Source organism: Bos javanicus, chromosome 6 (genome assembly GCF_032452875.1).
Source record: "Bos javanicus breed banteng chromosome 6, ARS-OSU_banteng_1.0, whole genome shotgun sequence".
Classification (NCBI taxonomy): Eukaryota; Metazoa; Chordata; class Mammalia; order Artiodactyla; family Bovidae; genus Bos; species Bos javanicus.
Window position 1 is genome coordinate 89,978,759 of NC_083873.1, and position 16,492 is coordinate 89,995,250.

Consider the following 16,492-nt stretch of genomic DNA (forward strand, 5'->3'; position numbering starts at 1 on the left):
ATTTTATCCTATCAAAGTAAGTACTCTCCAGGAAGAGTCTTATGTGCGTGCCTTGAGTTAGTAGCATGCCCTGTTGCTAAATCTATCTGTGTTTTAGTCAGTGTCCTTTCTTATTTCCAGATATTTTAACAGGTTTAAGAAAAGTCAGCTAAGCCTATTCAACCTGGCTGAGACGCTGAATTTTAAAAACAAATAAAAACATATTCAGCTGGTTGTTACAGAACCCTCTTATTTTATTCCTGTTCAGTTTTCACTTTTTAAAATGTCTCAAAGTTTTGTCCGCCACATAGTCTTAGGGGGAATTTATTGAGCTAATTGGCAGACTCTAAAACAAATTTCTGTTTCTTTCCTTTTGGAAGGTAGATAATTTCAGTTGTACTTTTATTGCAAATTCTGAGGTACCAAGATAGTGCCAGCAAAATGTTTAGTCTAGCGACTGGAATATTTTAAGCATTCTCTAGGTAAAGGTTCATATTTCCCTGGTGGCTCGGTGATAAAGAATCCTCCTGCAGGAGGATTGGGTTGCAGGAGCCGCAGGAGACATGGGTTCAGTGACTGGATTGGGAAGATCCCCTGGAGGAGGGCATGGCAACCCACTTCAGTATTCTTGCCTGGAGAATTTCATGGACAGAGAAGCCTGTCAGGCTATAGGCCATAGAGTCTCAAGAGCTGGACATGACTGAAGCAATTTCGCACACATACATGCAGGTAAAATTTCAAGTAATATCAGTTATTATTAGTAAGATCAATAATATTAAGGGTGATAGTGGTGATGATTCTGGTGTTTTCTGACCACTCTTATGGAAATCAAGGAATATACCTAAGAGGCAAGTGACAATGATTTACTAACAATGTGGTCTGGGAGGGGACTAAAGCTTCCTGAGCCTTAAGTTCGTACTTGTATAAATGTGTACGATAATTCTAACTATGCAAGAACATGGTGAATAATCAATAGGAAAGGTTATTCCCAGGCCCGGAGTCAAACTATACTCAATTCAAGTAATGTTGAGCTTACAAATGGTAAAAGTCCTACCCCACTTCCAAAAATAACAAGCTGAACTCAGCATAGTTTAAAAATTAATAGCTCTTCCATTACTTTCAATAGCATTGTAATAATTCTTCCTTAATTCTTCTCATTGGGTACTTTCAAGGAAGAAATGGAGAAGGGAGAGAGGAAGAATACAGGGAGAGAAATGAGCAGTTGCGTAGGGCCAGTCACTGAGTTGGAATCTCTACCTAAACATGGCTTGTTCAGACAAGAGTAGATTGACATTCCTGGGGATCATGAACTCTTGAAAATACAGAGAGCTTTTACTGTATCAGTGCAGCAATTTAAGTTCAGAAAAGAATTCCTTGTTTTCCATAAGGGTGATCAGAGAACATCAGTATCATCACCACCATCATCCTTAGTATTATTGATCTTTCTAATAATAACTAATATTACTTGAACCTTTACCTAGAGAATACTAAAAATATTCCAGGTGCTAGGCTAAGCATGTTACTGGCATGGTCTCATCTAATCCTCTCAGCCCACCCTATTTATTATTTATTTTCACTTTGCTGATGAAAACATTAGTAAGGTTAAGTAACTTGCCCAGGGGTTCATAGTAAGTTACCTGGGATTGAAGCCCAAATCTGTCTGAATTATGATCTTGTGCTCAGAACCTTTATGTTATAATAGTTAAGAAGCAAGTTTCTCCCAACCCTATGCCATTTACAGAAGGATCAGATTAGAGTTCAGATACTTTGGTGTGCAGTTGAAGCTATGAGACAGAGGGGTGACTGTACACAATGCAAGACCAGGTTATCTTCAGGAGTAAATCAAGACCAATCAACAAACAAAAAGCACCGTGCAAATTATTTTTTTAGAGTTGCTAGTTCTGGATCATTGAGTAAACAAATGTTCCTAGGGTATTAAAAAAAAAAGAATATGCTAGAAACAGCTTTATTAAAATTAGTTTACACATGGCAGTAATATAAAAATGGTTTTATAGAGCAAGTCAGAAAAAGATTCTCTCTCACTTCTTTCTAAAACCAGCATATGACAAAGTTGTCATCCAGCTTGGATCACAGAGCTTCAAAATATTTTATTATTCTGCACACATCATACAAGAATAATTACACTTTCTGCAGCAAGTAACACTGAGTTCTGTATCTGTGAAGTTCTGTTTTTTTGTTTTGTTTTGTTTTTATTTAAATAAGCTGAAAAAGGAGAAAAGGGAAAACACCTACTGAAGTACTTCTGTTGCACTTCTTTCCTGGTAACTGAAACTCGAGTAAGAATAAGAAAAAGTGAAGGAGAATGTCCTTGGAAACACGTTTAACATTTCCTTTATAATACAAGTACTGGCTGTAATTGTTGCATAAATGTTCGTAGATACCCACATTTTGAAATTTCCAATAGCACAAACATAATTTATCTCTTGAAAAATAATTGCTGATTTTGTTTTTAGAGTTATAGCATTGGTTTAGTTTTCTAATACAGAATTTCAGACTACTTCAGACACCAAAAGCTGACAGGTCCCAAGGCTGAATGAACTTGCAAAAGTGCAAACTAGATGTTATTATAAGATACACAGTCTCAGGATCAAGTCACATTAGCAGAGAGACAGGAATAGACTATTCGCACGTTATGTTCCAGTGTCAGTGCTCAAATGCCGAAGCAGGTCACATGGGAACAGGTTTCTTTGCAGAAAAATACTTTGAGGCATAGAAGAGTCTTTGAAGAACAGATGTCCGAATGTAGCGCCCACATTCATCAACCATAACAAAAAAGATTGTATAAACCAAGATTCTTGCAGCGAAGAAACAAACTTTTTTTTTTTTGCTCCTGACAGTTATTATTAAAATACGTAAATTACTTGGGGGTAAAAAGAAAACTTTCTCTCACCATATACTGAGTTCTGGGAATGCTCATCTTGAGCTTCACGCTCCAAGACAGCGGTATAGGTTGAAAGTCTGACAGTGTCCTCTGGATAACATAACTTCTTGGATAAGCCCTGTTTTAACTTCAGTGCTGTGAAGGATTATATCCACTACAACATAAGCTAGTGACCCTGAGGTCACTATTTGTCCACTGATGAGGTCCCAGGACCCAAGGTACTTGGCACTTAGTAGGTACTTAACAAATATTTTTGAATGAAAGAATGACAGCAATGCCCCAATATATTTAGGTTCTCATAATGTAGTGTATACAGACTATATTAGAATGAAGGTTTCATTAAGGCAATAGCTTGGTCTTAAAACCATGGGCACTAAAATGTGTCCTAGACTTCCTTCATAAAATTTGGCACAAACCAGGGCCTTTTCCACATAGCAGGTTATTTGACCCAGAACATTTTACTCTACTCTCTATGTAACACCGTGGTCAATAATATAGAGTGGAAATAATCCACTCCAGGAAGCAATCAAAAGCTCTCTATCTCAGCTCATTGCTGTAACAGTATTGGAAGCAGAAACATCTCACCTCTCAGCTCACATGCCCATATACTTTACCCTGTCATGTACAGGACATTCTGAAACAAGGCATGAAGGCTTCATTCTTTCTCTTCTCATAGTCTCTCATAGCAACACCCACTAGTCCTTCTACTGATAAGGCTTTTCAAGAAATTCTGTAGAATTTGTTAAGGATCCAAGAACTATCTGGCCTTACCTGGGATATGGGGTAAAGAGGTAAAGACCTTTATTCTCAGAGCCAGTCATCAGTTCAGATGTAATTTCCCTCCAGAATCTTCCATGATTCCTTCTCAACTGGCTAAGTCATCCTCCTCTCTGATCCCATAGTACCTGAGTCTCTCTTAGACTGCGAAACTATATTGAAATTATCACTGAGTAGCTGTTTCCTCCAGTAAATTGTAGACTGTCCAAGGGACCATGTCTTATTTCTCCTTAACATTTGTCACAGTGGGTGGTACGGTGCCTAGAATTACAGGAGATGCCCAATCAGTGCTCGCTGGACTGTCTACTTAGTCTCCATGCTCCCCTGAAATCATTATCCTGAATGACTATACAGTGATAAATGGAATATTATTGCTAGAAATGCTCCTCTAATTGAAGGCATTATTTGATAGTACTGTTTCAAAGTCATGTCTGCTTTAAGAAACTGTCATCCATGATCTCATGATACACTGGAGTTAGTCAAGATCTTGGTTCTAAGTCATAGAAATCCAAATAGAACTAGTTTAAGCCAAAGAAGGAATTCATTACAAAGATACTGACAGGTCTCATGGAGGCTACACACAGGAACTGAATGAAGCTAAACTCTGAGATTGCATGCGACAGGAATTCAGACTGTCAGGAAATTCACCTTTCACCTCGGTTCCTCTTTCACCAATTTCTTTGCTTTTCTGGCCCTCGTGGAACAAAACATGACTGTCAATAGCTTTGAACTGCACATCTGTATACTCCAAGAACCCAAAGAAGGATAACTTTATTTCAAGTTCCCAATTTCCCAGGAAATGACTCCAGTTGGCCCAATTTCATTAATCGCCCACCTTGGACCAACCAAATACAGCTGGTGCTCATGCTCAGTTGTGGGGTTCCAACTCTTTGCAACCCCATGGACGGTAGCCTACCAGGCTGCCCTGTCCATGAGATTCTCCAGGCAGGGATACTGGAGTGGGTTGCCATTCCCTTCTCCAGGGGATTTCCCAACCCAGGGATCAAACCCACGTCTCTTGTGTCTCCTGCATTGGCAGGCAGGTTCTTTACCACTAGCACCACAGAGTGAGGTTAAAAAATATGTCCAGGCTGCTGAGTAACCAGTCTCATAAGTATCTACTACATTTTCAAATTCTTTAGTTTCCAAGGAAAACTTATGGTCAGAGTAAACTACTTCAACGGTATTCATGATAGTTGCTATAAAACACAAGGTTTTGTAAGGCAATAATGTTCAAATTTATTTCTACTAATAATGTGTGGTAACAATAGAAAATTCCTAAGCAAATATATATTTGCTTTGTTTTAAAAATAAATTTATTTTATTACATGGTAATACTGACAGTTTACATAAATGAGGTCATTCAGTATAGGCAAAAAAAAAAAATTATAAAATGCATTTCAAAAACATAGGAAAATCTTTGAAGTTCTTTATTGGTAGTTCAGATCTACCAAATTTCAAGAGACACATTTTAGCATCAGAACATAATTTCCAAGCTTGAATTGCCTTGAGAGATTCCATTGGTCAACCAACCTTGATTAAGGAAAGAAGAAACAGTTATAGCATTTTTTAAAAATTTAAATGCTCTAACGAACATTTGTTTCAAGCACTCTTAGTATCAGTAAAGACTGAGAAAGAGAAAGCATGAAGAAACTCAGAGGAAGCTTTTGAAAAGAGTGTATACAAAATGAATCAGGTGAAACTGACCCTATTCAAGGATGGTCATTGTTTGACTTGCTGCTGCTGCTGCTGCTAAGTCGCTTCAGTTGTGTCCGACTCTGTGCGACCCCATAGACGGCAGCCCACCAGGCTCCGCCGTCCCTGGGATTCTCCAGGCAAGAGTACTGGAGTGGGGTGCCATTGCCTTCTCCATTGTTTGACTCAGTTCTTACTAATATTTGACCTATTTCTGTGTTATACTTAAGCACAGCCTCATTCTCACTTGAAATACGGTGTGTGATAAAAAGTAATACACAACTTCACCTTTTCTCTGAATTCTCTGCTTCATTTCAGGCATGGAGTCTACACTGCAAATTAGAATTTACAAAGATTCTGGAAAAGCTGTTTTGCTGATAGGCACAATAGCAAAATTGTAGTAATTTGAGGATATCTGCCATCAGTTTTTATAAATGATACACCCAGCCAATGTAGGAAATTCCATATTCTATGGAATTTTGGCTAAATGTACATTCTGCTTTTTCAGATTTAAAAAGAATCTTCATTAAATGTAATATGGAGTTGAAGGAGCATTGGCAAGATGGTCCCAAGTAACAGGTGACTATGGTCATAATTTGATTGCACTAAAATTCATCTGAGAGCAATCACAGGTACTGCTTTCTTGTGTGCTAAGTCACTTCAGTTGTGTTAGACTCCTTGTGACCCTATGGACCACAGCCCACAAGGCTCCTCTGTCCATGGGACTCTCTAGGCAAGAGTGCTAGAATAGGTTGCCATGCCCTCCTCCAGGGCATCTTCCCAACCCAGGGATTGAACTTGTGTCTCTTAAGTATCCTGCATTAGCAGGTGGGTTCTTTACCACTAGTGTCACCTGGGAAGCACCAGAAGAACAAAAATCAGGATATGCCTTATACATCCTGCCTGGGCTCTGTTGTGATGTCCCTGACCATTTACCCCAGGATAAACAGCCTCTTCCAGCGCTTCATCTATCCTTTAGCAAGCATAAACATTTACTTGGAGCTTAAAGATGGTCATGCAATTACTTTCCATCTCTGTCATTTTCCTAAACTGTGGAACAAATCTGTTTGCTTTAGAAATGTAAAAATGTATGTATATCACTGAGAATTTACAAAGGAGCAAAGAAACATAATGAAAGTCAAGCCTATAGAAAGCATGATGGTAACAGTTAACATGTATCCAGGACTCTGCAATCTGAGTTTCTGCAGGAAAATGTACCAGTGCCTCAGTCATTGCAAACACAGTTTAGTGTAAAGTCTTGGGTTATATTGTGCATTAGGTTGCAACAACTCCAGTGAACAAAAATGATGGTTAACAGCAAACTTTGAACTTGGCTAAATATTGGTTCCAATTTCAGCTCCACCAATTCCTAACTCAATAAATCTGGGTTAGATCATTTAACTTCTTGTGTTGTATCTGCCTCTTTGCAATCCCATGGACTGTAGCCTGCTAGGCTTTTCTGTCCATGGGATTCTCCAGGTAAGAATACTGGAGTGGGTTGCCATTCCCTTCTCCAGGATATCTGCAAGACCCAGGGATCAAATCCAGGTCTCCTGCATTGCAGGCAGATTCTTAACCATCTGAGCCACCAGGGAATGTCCTTTAGCTTCTTAGGGCCTGTTTCTATACACGAGAAATGAGAATCATAGGTTTTTGAAGGAATTACAGGAAATAGTGTATTTCAAACTCTTAGCACATAGTAAGTGTTGGATAAATGGTAGTTTTATTATTAATGCAATTCCTAAGATCTAAACTCCTTCCTACTCTTCTTTTTTGTTTGACTAGTAATTTTGGTGACAAAACTGAATTGGAAGTTTATTAAAATGTCCCTGCTTAACTGGGTGCTTTTCCCAAACACTATATAATAATAAAATTACTTAGTATTACAAAAACAATAGTAAACAACACAAATCAACATTACAGACAAAAAGTAAATACATTATTTAAAATTCATTTTGCTAGCTGTTTCCTGAGACACATTCTGTCCATTTTCAAATGAGTAAGAAGATACTTTGTAACTTGCCATCAACCTGGAGTAATCTTCATCGACTATAGGAAAAAGGAAAGAAAAAAAAGAAAAGAGCAAGCCATTAAAACGAAATTTATTATGTAGTTACAAAAAAAAACCAAAACACAAATCCCAAGCAGGAAACTGTGGGTACTCTGTGGGTACCTCTGTCAAGTTTATTAATTAACCTCTCTATCTGAACCTTTATTCCTTTTCTTCTTCAAAACTCGTTCTCCTCAAGATTGAGGAATATATAAGAAAAGGGGGGAATTGTAACTGAGCCAGACCCTATGGGGACTTCCTGAGACCTGCCTTCACCCGTATCCTCTGCTTTATGTACTCTCTCAAGTACCTAATTAATAGTATTTGATGCAAATTTCCTGACTTATTTTGCCAATGGGAAAACCTCCCACCAAATAGAAGAAGTTACCTACCCGATGACCCTGAACACGTAGCCCCAAGTTTCTACTGGAGCCTAAAAACTGATAATGTTAATCCCTATGACACCACCATGCTGCCTCATTATCAGCCATTCAGAGAACTGTGCACAAGCTGATCATGTACCCAGCCATCCCACCTCCCACCTGTCCTTTAAAAAGGCTTTGCCAAAACCCTTAGGGAGCTCCAAGTTTTTCAGGACATGAGCCACCTATTCTCCTTGCAATCTCATAAAACACACACACACACACACCAAAAACAAAACCCTCCAGAGTCAGCATTTTTGTTTTCAATTCATTCATATCATTCTGATAATAAGCTAGAAGAACATTATAATTTCTTGATAATCATTTACTGTATTCTATTGTTCAGTTGAGCATTTCTGGAAAAGGAGATTTTGCTGGGTAAGCTATGGAAAGCCACCACTTTCTCCTGCTGGATGAACAAGGCCGTGTGTGGCCATGGTTGCTGCTAGCTTCCTCTATGACCTAAGAGGACTTAGCCAAGGATGAAGCCAGCTCTGGGAATGGTAAGCAGAAAGGCAGAAATAATAGTTCTCTGCATAAGAACTCTGGTACAAGCAAATGTGGATGCTCTCTTTCCTCTGGGTTTGGCTAGTGAAAGGTACCTGCTGCAGATCTGAAGGCAAGAGGACAGAGGTTTGGGGATATTCTTCTCCCGCTCCTGCCTCCTTCCTTATTCAGGTGCTGACCATGGCTACTCCCATCCATAGCTACAGCTTCTGCCTGGTGGGCCCTAGAGCACAGCCAGCTTCTCAACGGCAAGGTAAGTGTTTTTCTGCCCTTTCAGGCACAGGTAGGGGACAGCCTCCAGCAGTTGCTAGACTCTGGGAGCCTCAATATTCCTATAGGTTCCCTCAACCCTGCCCTCCCAGCCCCTTCATCAAAATGTCTTTGTTGGATCATCTGAGAGAATTTGTGATTCCTGCTGGGATCTCAAATGATGGAACATTTAAAAGAGCCTCGAGCAGTGCTTGGAATGTGGTAAATGCTCCATAAACATGGTTATTATCAAAACACTGCTTTTGCTATTTCCTTTCAATGTGAGATGTCTAAACTAAAATCTTTCTTATTTGTGTCCCCAAGTGAAAAATATATCAAAATCTTATAATATTTTATAAGAATATAAAATAACCACCACAACCACACAGAACAAGAAACCAGACTGATCTAAGTGCATCAGAAAAACTGTGTAAAAGTCTATATTCTATCTCTGTGGTACCATGCAAAAGAAAGATATGATAAAGTCTTTTATCTGGCTTCAGATTCAATGAAAAAATTGTCAATTTATTTTTAGATGTTTTTAAACACAATCAAATTCCAATCGATTTACTGAATGCAATTAAACCCCACTTCACCAGGCAAATATCACCTGAAGAGCTCCCCATCTACTAAGTTTATCACACTTACCATTAAGCAATACTAGTCTCTTGAATATCATCATTTATAGGAGTTATATCTTTACCCAGAGTTTCCATTTCTTCTTCCTTCTTTCTTCTTTTCCGACGTTTCCGAAGAGGACTTGGAAAACAAAGTGTTAGAAATTAGAGTGGTCCTTTTAGTTATTGCAGTCACAAAATTAAACATCAATAAAGCCTAAGATCTTATTTCCAGACTGGTAAAAATGTACAGGTTCATGAAAAAAAAATTTTTTTAGGTTCTCTCTTAACCATCCCTTTCTCTAGGCTCAAATAGCTACAATAGCGAAAGTACAGAGAGAATGTAGTTATAGCTACATAGAAGGAACATAGTACTTGATTGTGGATAGAGCTTGTTGAGCACAAGAAAACTTTTCAGGCCAAGTCATTTTACAAAATAGACTGATAAGCATTATTTAGTATGTAAATAAAAGATAGTACAAAATGGAAACCAACATAAGACTAAGAGAATGAGGGTAATCTCTGAATATGTTAATTAAGTTTCCAGATAAATTAATTAAGAAACGTATTAGATATTCTGTAGCGCAGTCCAGTTTTCTTAAAATATGATACAAAATGAATGTAATAAAATAGAGCATTTCCCAGCTCTGCCCCAAACTTGGCATTCTAAAATTCCTTTTTGCCATAAAGGAAGTAAAATGTTACAAATATCTATCAATTTTATAGCTAGAAGGAATCCTACAGATTATTTGTAAATGAGAGTTTAATCCTCTCATTTTACAGAAAATAAAATTAAAGTTTAAAGAGATTAAGAAGTTTGTCCAAGTTCTCAAAAGTGTTTGATGGCACAGCTGGGACAAACATCTCTCTAGACAGCTGGTAGCTGTGTTAACGCTTTTCTACCAAGAATGCTATAAAGAAAGGACTCATGTAACACCTTCCTGTAACGAGAACCACAGTCCAAAGTACAGTTCAGGAGGCTTCTCAAGACATGAAGGTAGCATTTTAAGAAAATGCTTTTTTAGCATGCTGTGTGGGAGTTCTGGCCTGATAAAAAATTTGATGAGTTTCCAAAACTAAAGCATTGTACTAAGCCATTCTATCTCAGAGAAAAAACAAGGATTTTCTTGATTAACAAAGTTGAGGTATATAAAAAATAAAGACAGGAGAAACAGTGCAGGCATCTTTTGTAAATAAAATTCATTATTTTAATGTGACTAATAAAAAATACTTTTGTTTCTATCTTTCAAAGTTTTTGTGTCACGGTATAGTTTAAGAAAAGTATTGTTTAAGCTATTAACAAACTTACATAAAACGTGATGGACTCTAGGGCTAAATAATTGACTTTTTTTGATTTCCTTGGACTACAAGGAGATTACACCAGTCAATCCCAAAGGAAATCAATCCTGAATATTCATTGGAAGGACTGATGCTGAAGCTGAAGCTCCAGTCCTTTGGCCACCTGGTGTGAAGAGCTGATTCACTGGGAAAGACCCTGATGCTGGAAAAGATGGAAGGTGGGAGGAGAAGGGGATGAAAGCTCAAACTCAAGGAGGCAGTGGAGGACAGGAGGCCTGGTGTGCTGCGGTTCATGGGACTGGACACGACTTAGCAACTGAACAACAAAACTGACTTTTTAAATTGATATGTAGTTGATGTGTAACATTTTATTCATTTCAGGTATGATTTGATATATGTTTATATTGAAAATGATCGCCACAATAAGTTTAGTATTTAATAGCCATCTCCACATTTACAAAAATTTTCATTCTTGTGATGAGAACTTTCCAGATCTCCTAAGAAACTTTCAAATATTCAAGACTGTTTTATTAACTATAATCACTATGTGTACATTACATCCCATGACCTGTTTATCTTATAACTAGAAGTTTATACATTTGGGTTGCCTTCATCCATTTTGCCCACTTCCTCTTTCTCAGAGGATTTATATAAATTTTATTTGAATTATAATAATTATGCTTAGAAAAATGACAAAAATCATGTCATGTGTTTATTATAAATGCTTCAGAATAAATGATGGTGAACTGTAAAAGGTAATTTAAATTAAAAAAAAGGGGGGAAGAGAAAAGGCAGGAAGGAGGGAAGGAAGGAAAGAAGATAGGAAAGGAAAGATAAAAGTTTTTAGACTTCCTTAAAATTAAATTTAAAAATACTTACTGACAGCATGTGCAGATACTGACCACCAAAATGATAAAAATTACCATAACTGCTATCAAACAAATCACCAAAATCTGCCCTCTGTCTCCTCTTAGGTAAAACAAGTCAACTCTCTCACATCTGGCCCCAGCATAGCCTTCATCACAGCTATAAAAATAGAACAAAAACAGGGCAACAAGGTCAAAAAGTAAAAGACTCTTAAGAATCTCTACTATTTCTTTGTTGAAGAAATTAATACTTTTTTCATTACTTGGAATTAACAAAGGGTACAATTCCTTTAAACAAAATGTGTTTAAGCTGTACAATCACTGTGTTTACGAGAAATTTCATTCTTTGCTAAAAACCTGTCATCCTTTGAACATCATTAACAATATGTCTGGAGAAGGCAATGGCACCCCACTCCAGTACTCTTGCCTGGAAAATCCCATGGACGGAGGAGCCTTGAAGGCCGCAGTCCATGGGGTCACTGAAGGCTGGGCACGACAGAATGACTTCACTTTCACTTTTCACTTTCATGCACAGGAGAAGGAAATGGCAACCCACTCCAGTGTTCTTGCCTGGAGAATCCCAGGGACGGCGGAGCCTGGTGAGCTGCCGTCTATTGGGTCACACAGAGTTGGACACGACTGAAGTGACTTAGCAGCAACAATATGTCTAAGATAAATAAACGGGGAGGGTAACACTAAAATCTACCCTGAAATTTTAGATTCTGAGTTTGAAAGGGAGGGGGTGATAAAATCCCCTATACAGCACTCTCAAGTGCTTAAATATCCCCGGACAGGGAATTCAAAAATCCCCAGGATTTCCCATTTCATCAGAGGGCGATACAAAGAGTTTCAGTGTGCCTGAGTTCTCCTATTATAAATTATATTCAAAGTATATGGTTTTATATGATCAAACATGGAACATACACAAAGCTCTGTAAATGTTATTTTATAGGATTCCTCTCCACACACCTTCCCCCACCCCCTGGCCTCTCTTTTCATCTTCCACCCATCAGTTCTGGTTCTAATGCTTGCAGGAGTCAGACTAGGTAAGTCTCTTCCATTCAGCACCTCCCCAACTGCATCCCCTCAAAACACAATAGATGTCCTCTCCAGTTCCTTTATCTGATCCTCTAAAGCCAGTCTCAGATCTATGCACCATTCCCTGTGTGCTTATTAGCTTGGTCGTGTTTGACTCTTTTGGGATGCCATGGACTGTAGCCCACCAGGCTCCTCTGTCCATAGGATTTTTCAGGCAAGAATATTGGTGTGGGTTGCCATTTCCTCCTCCAGGGGATCTTCCCCACCCAAGGATCAAACCTGTGCCTACTGCATTGCAGGGAGATTCTTTACCCTCTGAGTCATTGGGGAGCCCCACCTATCCCTCTGCTCTCTAAAGGCCCCTTTGCTGCATGGTCATGGTAAAGTGAAGTAATCAGAAATCAGCAAGCTCTCCAAACGCCCCAATTCCCCTCTCATTCTCTCATCAACTTCATCAATACAGTCCTGAGTTGACCTCAACTTAGCAGATGCTCCCCTGTCTGAAGTTACAGTTACAGAGCCATTTGACCAAGCAGCATTCAACCACCTAAAATTCAGTAATCTGAGGACTGTTCATTGCAGTCCCTGACTTGTGTCAGATGCCTAAAGGATGCATAAAAAGTTTCTCTGAAGATATTTGAAAACCAAAATGATATGTTGTAACATCACTACTTTTGGCTAACAAATATCTTCTCTTTTTTTCTCCTCAGACTCATGCCAAACACAAAGAGATACTGGTCGTATACATAATTATTTAAATTTCAGAAAGATGAAGCTCTGCTTCTTAGAAAGATGACTGTGTAATTTCATTTTTTGTTGTTATTGTTTAAGCAGATATCTATTGCCAGGCCACTCTAGAGTCTATGTCTGATAAAAAGCCAAGGCAGTTAGTTCCCACAAAGCCTTATTTCTCAAGTAAGGAGGTCCCTGACTGATTATATTGTAGCTGCTACAATGATTAAAAAAAAAAAAAAAAAGAAAAACTAGCTTGGTCACAGCCATCAATTGAAAGATGAGGCTCTATGCAAGCAAAGGAGAAAAAAACCACCTAAGGCCATCTATTGCAAAATGACCCCAGGATGTATGAGGGAAAATTGCTTCCTGCAAGATAGCTAGACTCTTCATCGCAAGGTCAAAATAACAGGAAGAGAGCTTAGAAATATCTGAAATATCAAAAAATCTCTTGCACATAGAACTGGAAATGGGGGGAGAATCACTTTTGATCGCAAGTGTGGGAGGGAGGTTTTAATGGGTTTTTTTTTAAGGTTATAATTAAAACCTACAAATATAGTCTCTTCTAATTAGCTGGAATGTTTCTGTAACAAATTTACTAAATACAGCATTTTTAAACAATAACTTTGCCCATAAAGTACATGGCAATTACTTGCTACTCTTTTAGAATGTTTTCCTAATTATAAGCTCTGAGTTCAGTTACTCACCCATGCTTTAAATGAATTTCTCAGTAAGCAGTCCTTCCTATTAGCTATAACCCAGTGAAGCTATGTAGAAGGTCAAAGGCTTACACAGCTAGTTACAATGACTCATGTTATTTCACTGCTCATCTAATTAATAAAGTATCAGCTAACGGTCATTTCAGAAGGGAAAGGAAGAGGAAAGGGTGAAAGATGCTAGCAAATGTTTAATAAATGCTGAGCAAATGAATGAGTTTTTATTTAATAAATATCTCATAAATTAAAAATAACATTTAAAGATGCTATGACCCTTGAATGTGGTCCACTGGAGAAGGGAATGGCAAACCACCTCAGTATTCTTGCCTTGAGAACCTCATGAACACTATGAAAAGGCAAAATGATAGGATACTGAAAGAGAAACTCCCCAGGTCAGTAGGTACCCAATATGCTACTGGAGATCAGTGGAGAAATAACTCCTGAAAGAATGAAGGGATGGAGCCAAAGCAAAAAGAATACCCAGCTGTGGATGTGACTGGTGATAGAAGCAAGGTCCGATGCTGTAAAGAGCAATATTGCATAGGAACCTGGAATGTCAGGTCCATGAATCAAGGCAAATTGGAAGTGGTCAAACAAGAGATGGCAAGAGTGAACATCTACATTCTAGGAATCAGCGAACTGAAATGGACGGGAATGGGTGAATTTAACTCAGATGACCATTATATCTACTACTGCGGGCAGGAATCCCTCACAAGAAATGGAGTAGCCATCATGGTCAACAAAAGAGTCCAAAATGCAGTACTTGGATGCAATCTCAAAAATGACAGAATGATCTCTGTTCATTTCCAGGGCAAACCATTCAATATCATGGTGATCCAACCTATGCCCCACCAGTAACGCTGAGGAAGCTGAAGTTGAACAGTTCTATGAAGACCTACAAGACCTTTTAGAACTAACACCCAAAAAAGATGTCCTTTTCATTACAGGGGACTGGAATGCAAAAGTAGGAAGTCAAGAAACACCTGGAGTAACAGGCAAATTTGGCCTTGGAATACAGAATGAAGCAGGGCAAAGAGAGTTTTGCCAAGAAAATACACTGGTCATAACAAACACCCTCTTCCAACAACACAAGAGAAGACTCTACACATGGACATCACCAGATGGTCAACACTGAAATCAGATTGATTATATTCTTTGCAGCCATATATGGAGAAGCTCTATACAGTCAGCAAAAACAAGACCAGAAGCTGACTGTGGCTAAGATCATGAACTCCTTATTGCCAAATTCAGACTTAAATTGAAGAAAGTAGGGAAAACCACTAGACCATTCAGGTATGACCTAAATCAAATCCCTTATGATTACACAGTGGAAGTGAGAAATAGATTTAAGGGCCTAGATCTGATTGATAGAGTGCCTGATGAACTATGGACTGAGGTTCATGATATTGTACAGGAGACAGGGATCAAGACCATCCCCATGGAAAAGAAATGCAAAAAAGCAAAATGGCTGTCAGGGGAGGCCTTACAAATAGCTGTGAAAAGAAGAGAAGAGAAAAGCAAAGGAGAAAAGGAAAGATATAAACATCTGAATGCAGAGTTCCAAAGAACAGCAAGAAGAGATAATAAAGCCTTCTTCAGCGATCAATGCAAAGAAATAGAGGAAAACAACAGAATGGGAAAGACTAGGGATCTCTTCAAGAAAATCAGATACCAAAGGAACATTTCATGCAAAGATGGGCTCGATAAAGGTCAGAAATGGTATGGACCTAAGAGAAGCAGAAGATATTAGGAAGAGGTGGCAGGAATACACAGAAGAACGGTACAAAAAAGATCTTCACGACCCAGATAATCACGAGGGTGTGATCACTCACCTAGAACCAGACATCCTGGAATGTGAAGTCAAGTGGGCCTTAGAAAGCATCACTACGAACAAAGCTAGTGGAGGTGATAGAATTCCAGTTGAGCTATTCCAAATCCTGAAAGATGATTCTGTGAAACTGCTGTACTCAATATGCCAGCAAATTTGGAAAACTCAGCAGTGACCACAGGATGGGAAAAGGTCAGTTTTCATTCCAATCCTAAAGAAAGGCAATGCCAAAGAATGCTCAAACTACCACACAATTGCACTCATCTCACACACTAGTAAAGTAATGCTCAAAATTCTCCAAGCCAGGCTTCAACAATATGTGAACTGTGAACTTCCAGATGTTCAAGCTGGTTTTAGAAAAGGCAGAGGAACCAGAGATCAAATTGCCAGCATCCGCTGGATTATGGAAAAAGCAAGAGAGTTCCAGAAAAACATCTATTTCTGCTTTATTGACTATACCAAAGCCTTTGACTGTGTGGATCACAATAAACTGTGGAAAATTCTGAAAGAGATGGGAATACCAGACCACCTGATCTGCCTCTTGAGAAATCTGTATGCAAGTCAAGAAGCACCAGTTAGAACTGGACATGGCACAACAGACTGGTTCCAAATAGGAAAAGGAGTACATCAAGGCTGTATATTGTCACCCTGTTTATTTAACTTATATGCAGAGTACATCATGAGAAACGCTGGACTGGAAGAAACACAAGCTGGAATCAAGATTGCCAGGAGAAATATCAATAACCTCAGATGTGCAGATGACACCACCCTTATGGCAGAAAGTGAAGAGGAACTCAAAAGCCTCTTCATGAAAG

General features: G+C 38.6%; 1 protein-coding gene across 3 annotated transcripts in view; it reads right to left on the reverse strand.

The window, feature by feature from the left end:
• Positions 1-5,067: 5,067 nt before the first annotated feature.
• The window catches only part of BTC (betacellulin), a 49,844-nt gene continuing 38,419 nt past the window's right edge, over positions 5,068-16,492 (reverse strand). For 2 of the 3 annotated variants that reach the window (XM_061420481.1, XM_061420480.1), the window contains exons 4-6: positions 11,377-11,523; positions 9,230-9,340; positions 5,068-7,402 (exon numbers count right to left, since the gene is read on the reverse strand). In XM_061420481.1, coding sequence (XP_061276465.1) covers positions 9,232-9,340; positions 11,377-11,523 — 256 coding nt within the window. In that variant the 3' untranslated portion in view covers positions 5,068-7,402; positions 9,230-9,231. The remainder of the gene's footprint in view (positions 7,403-9,229; positions 9,341-11,376; positions 11,524-16,492) is intronic. The other variant, XM_061420482.1, reaches the window with a different exon arrangement.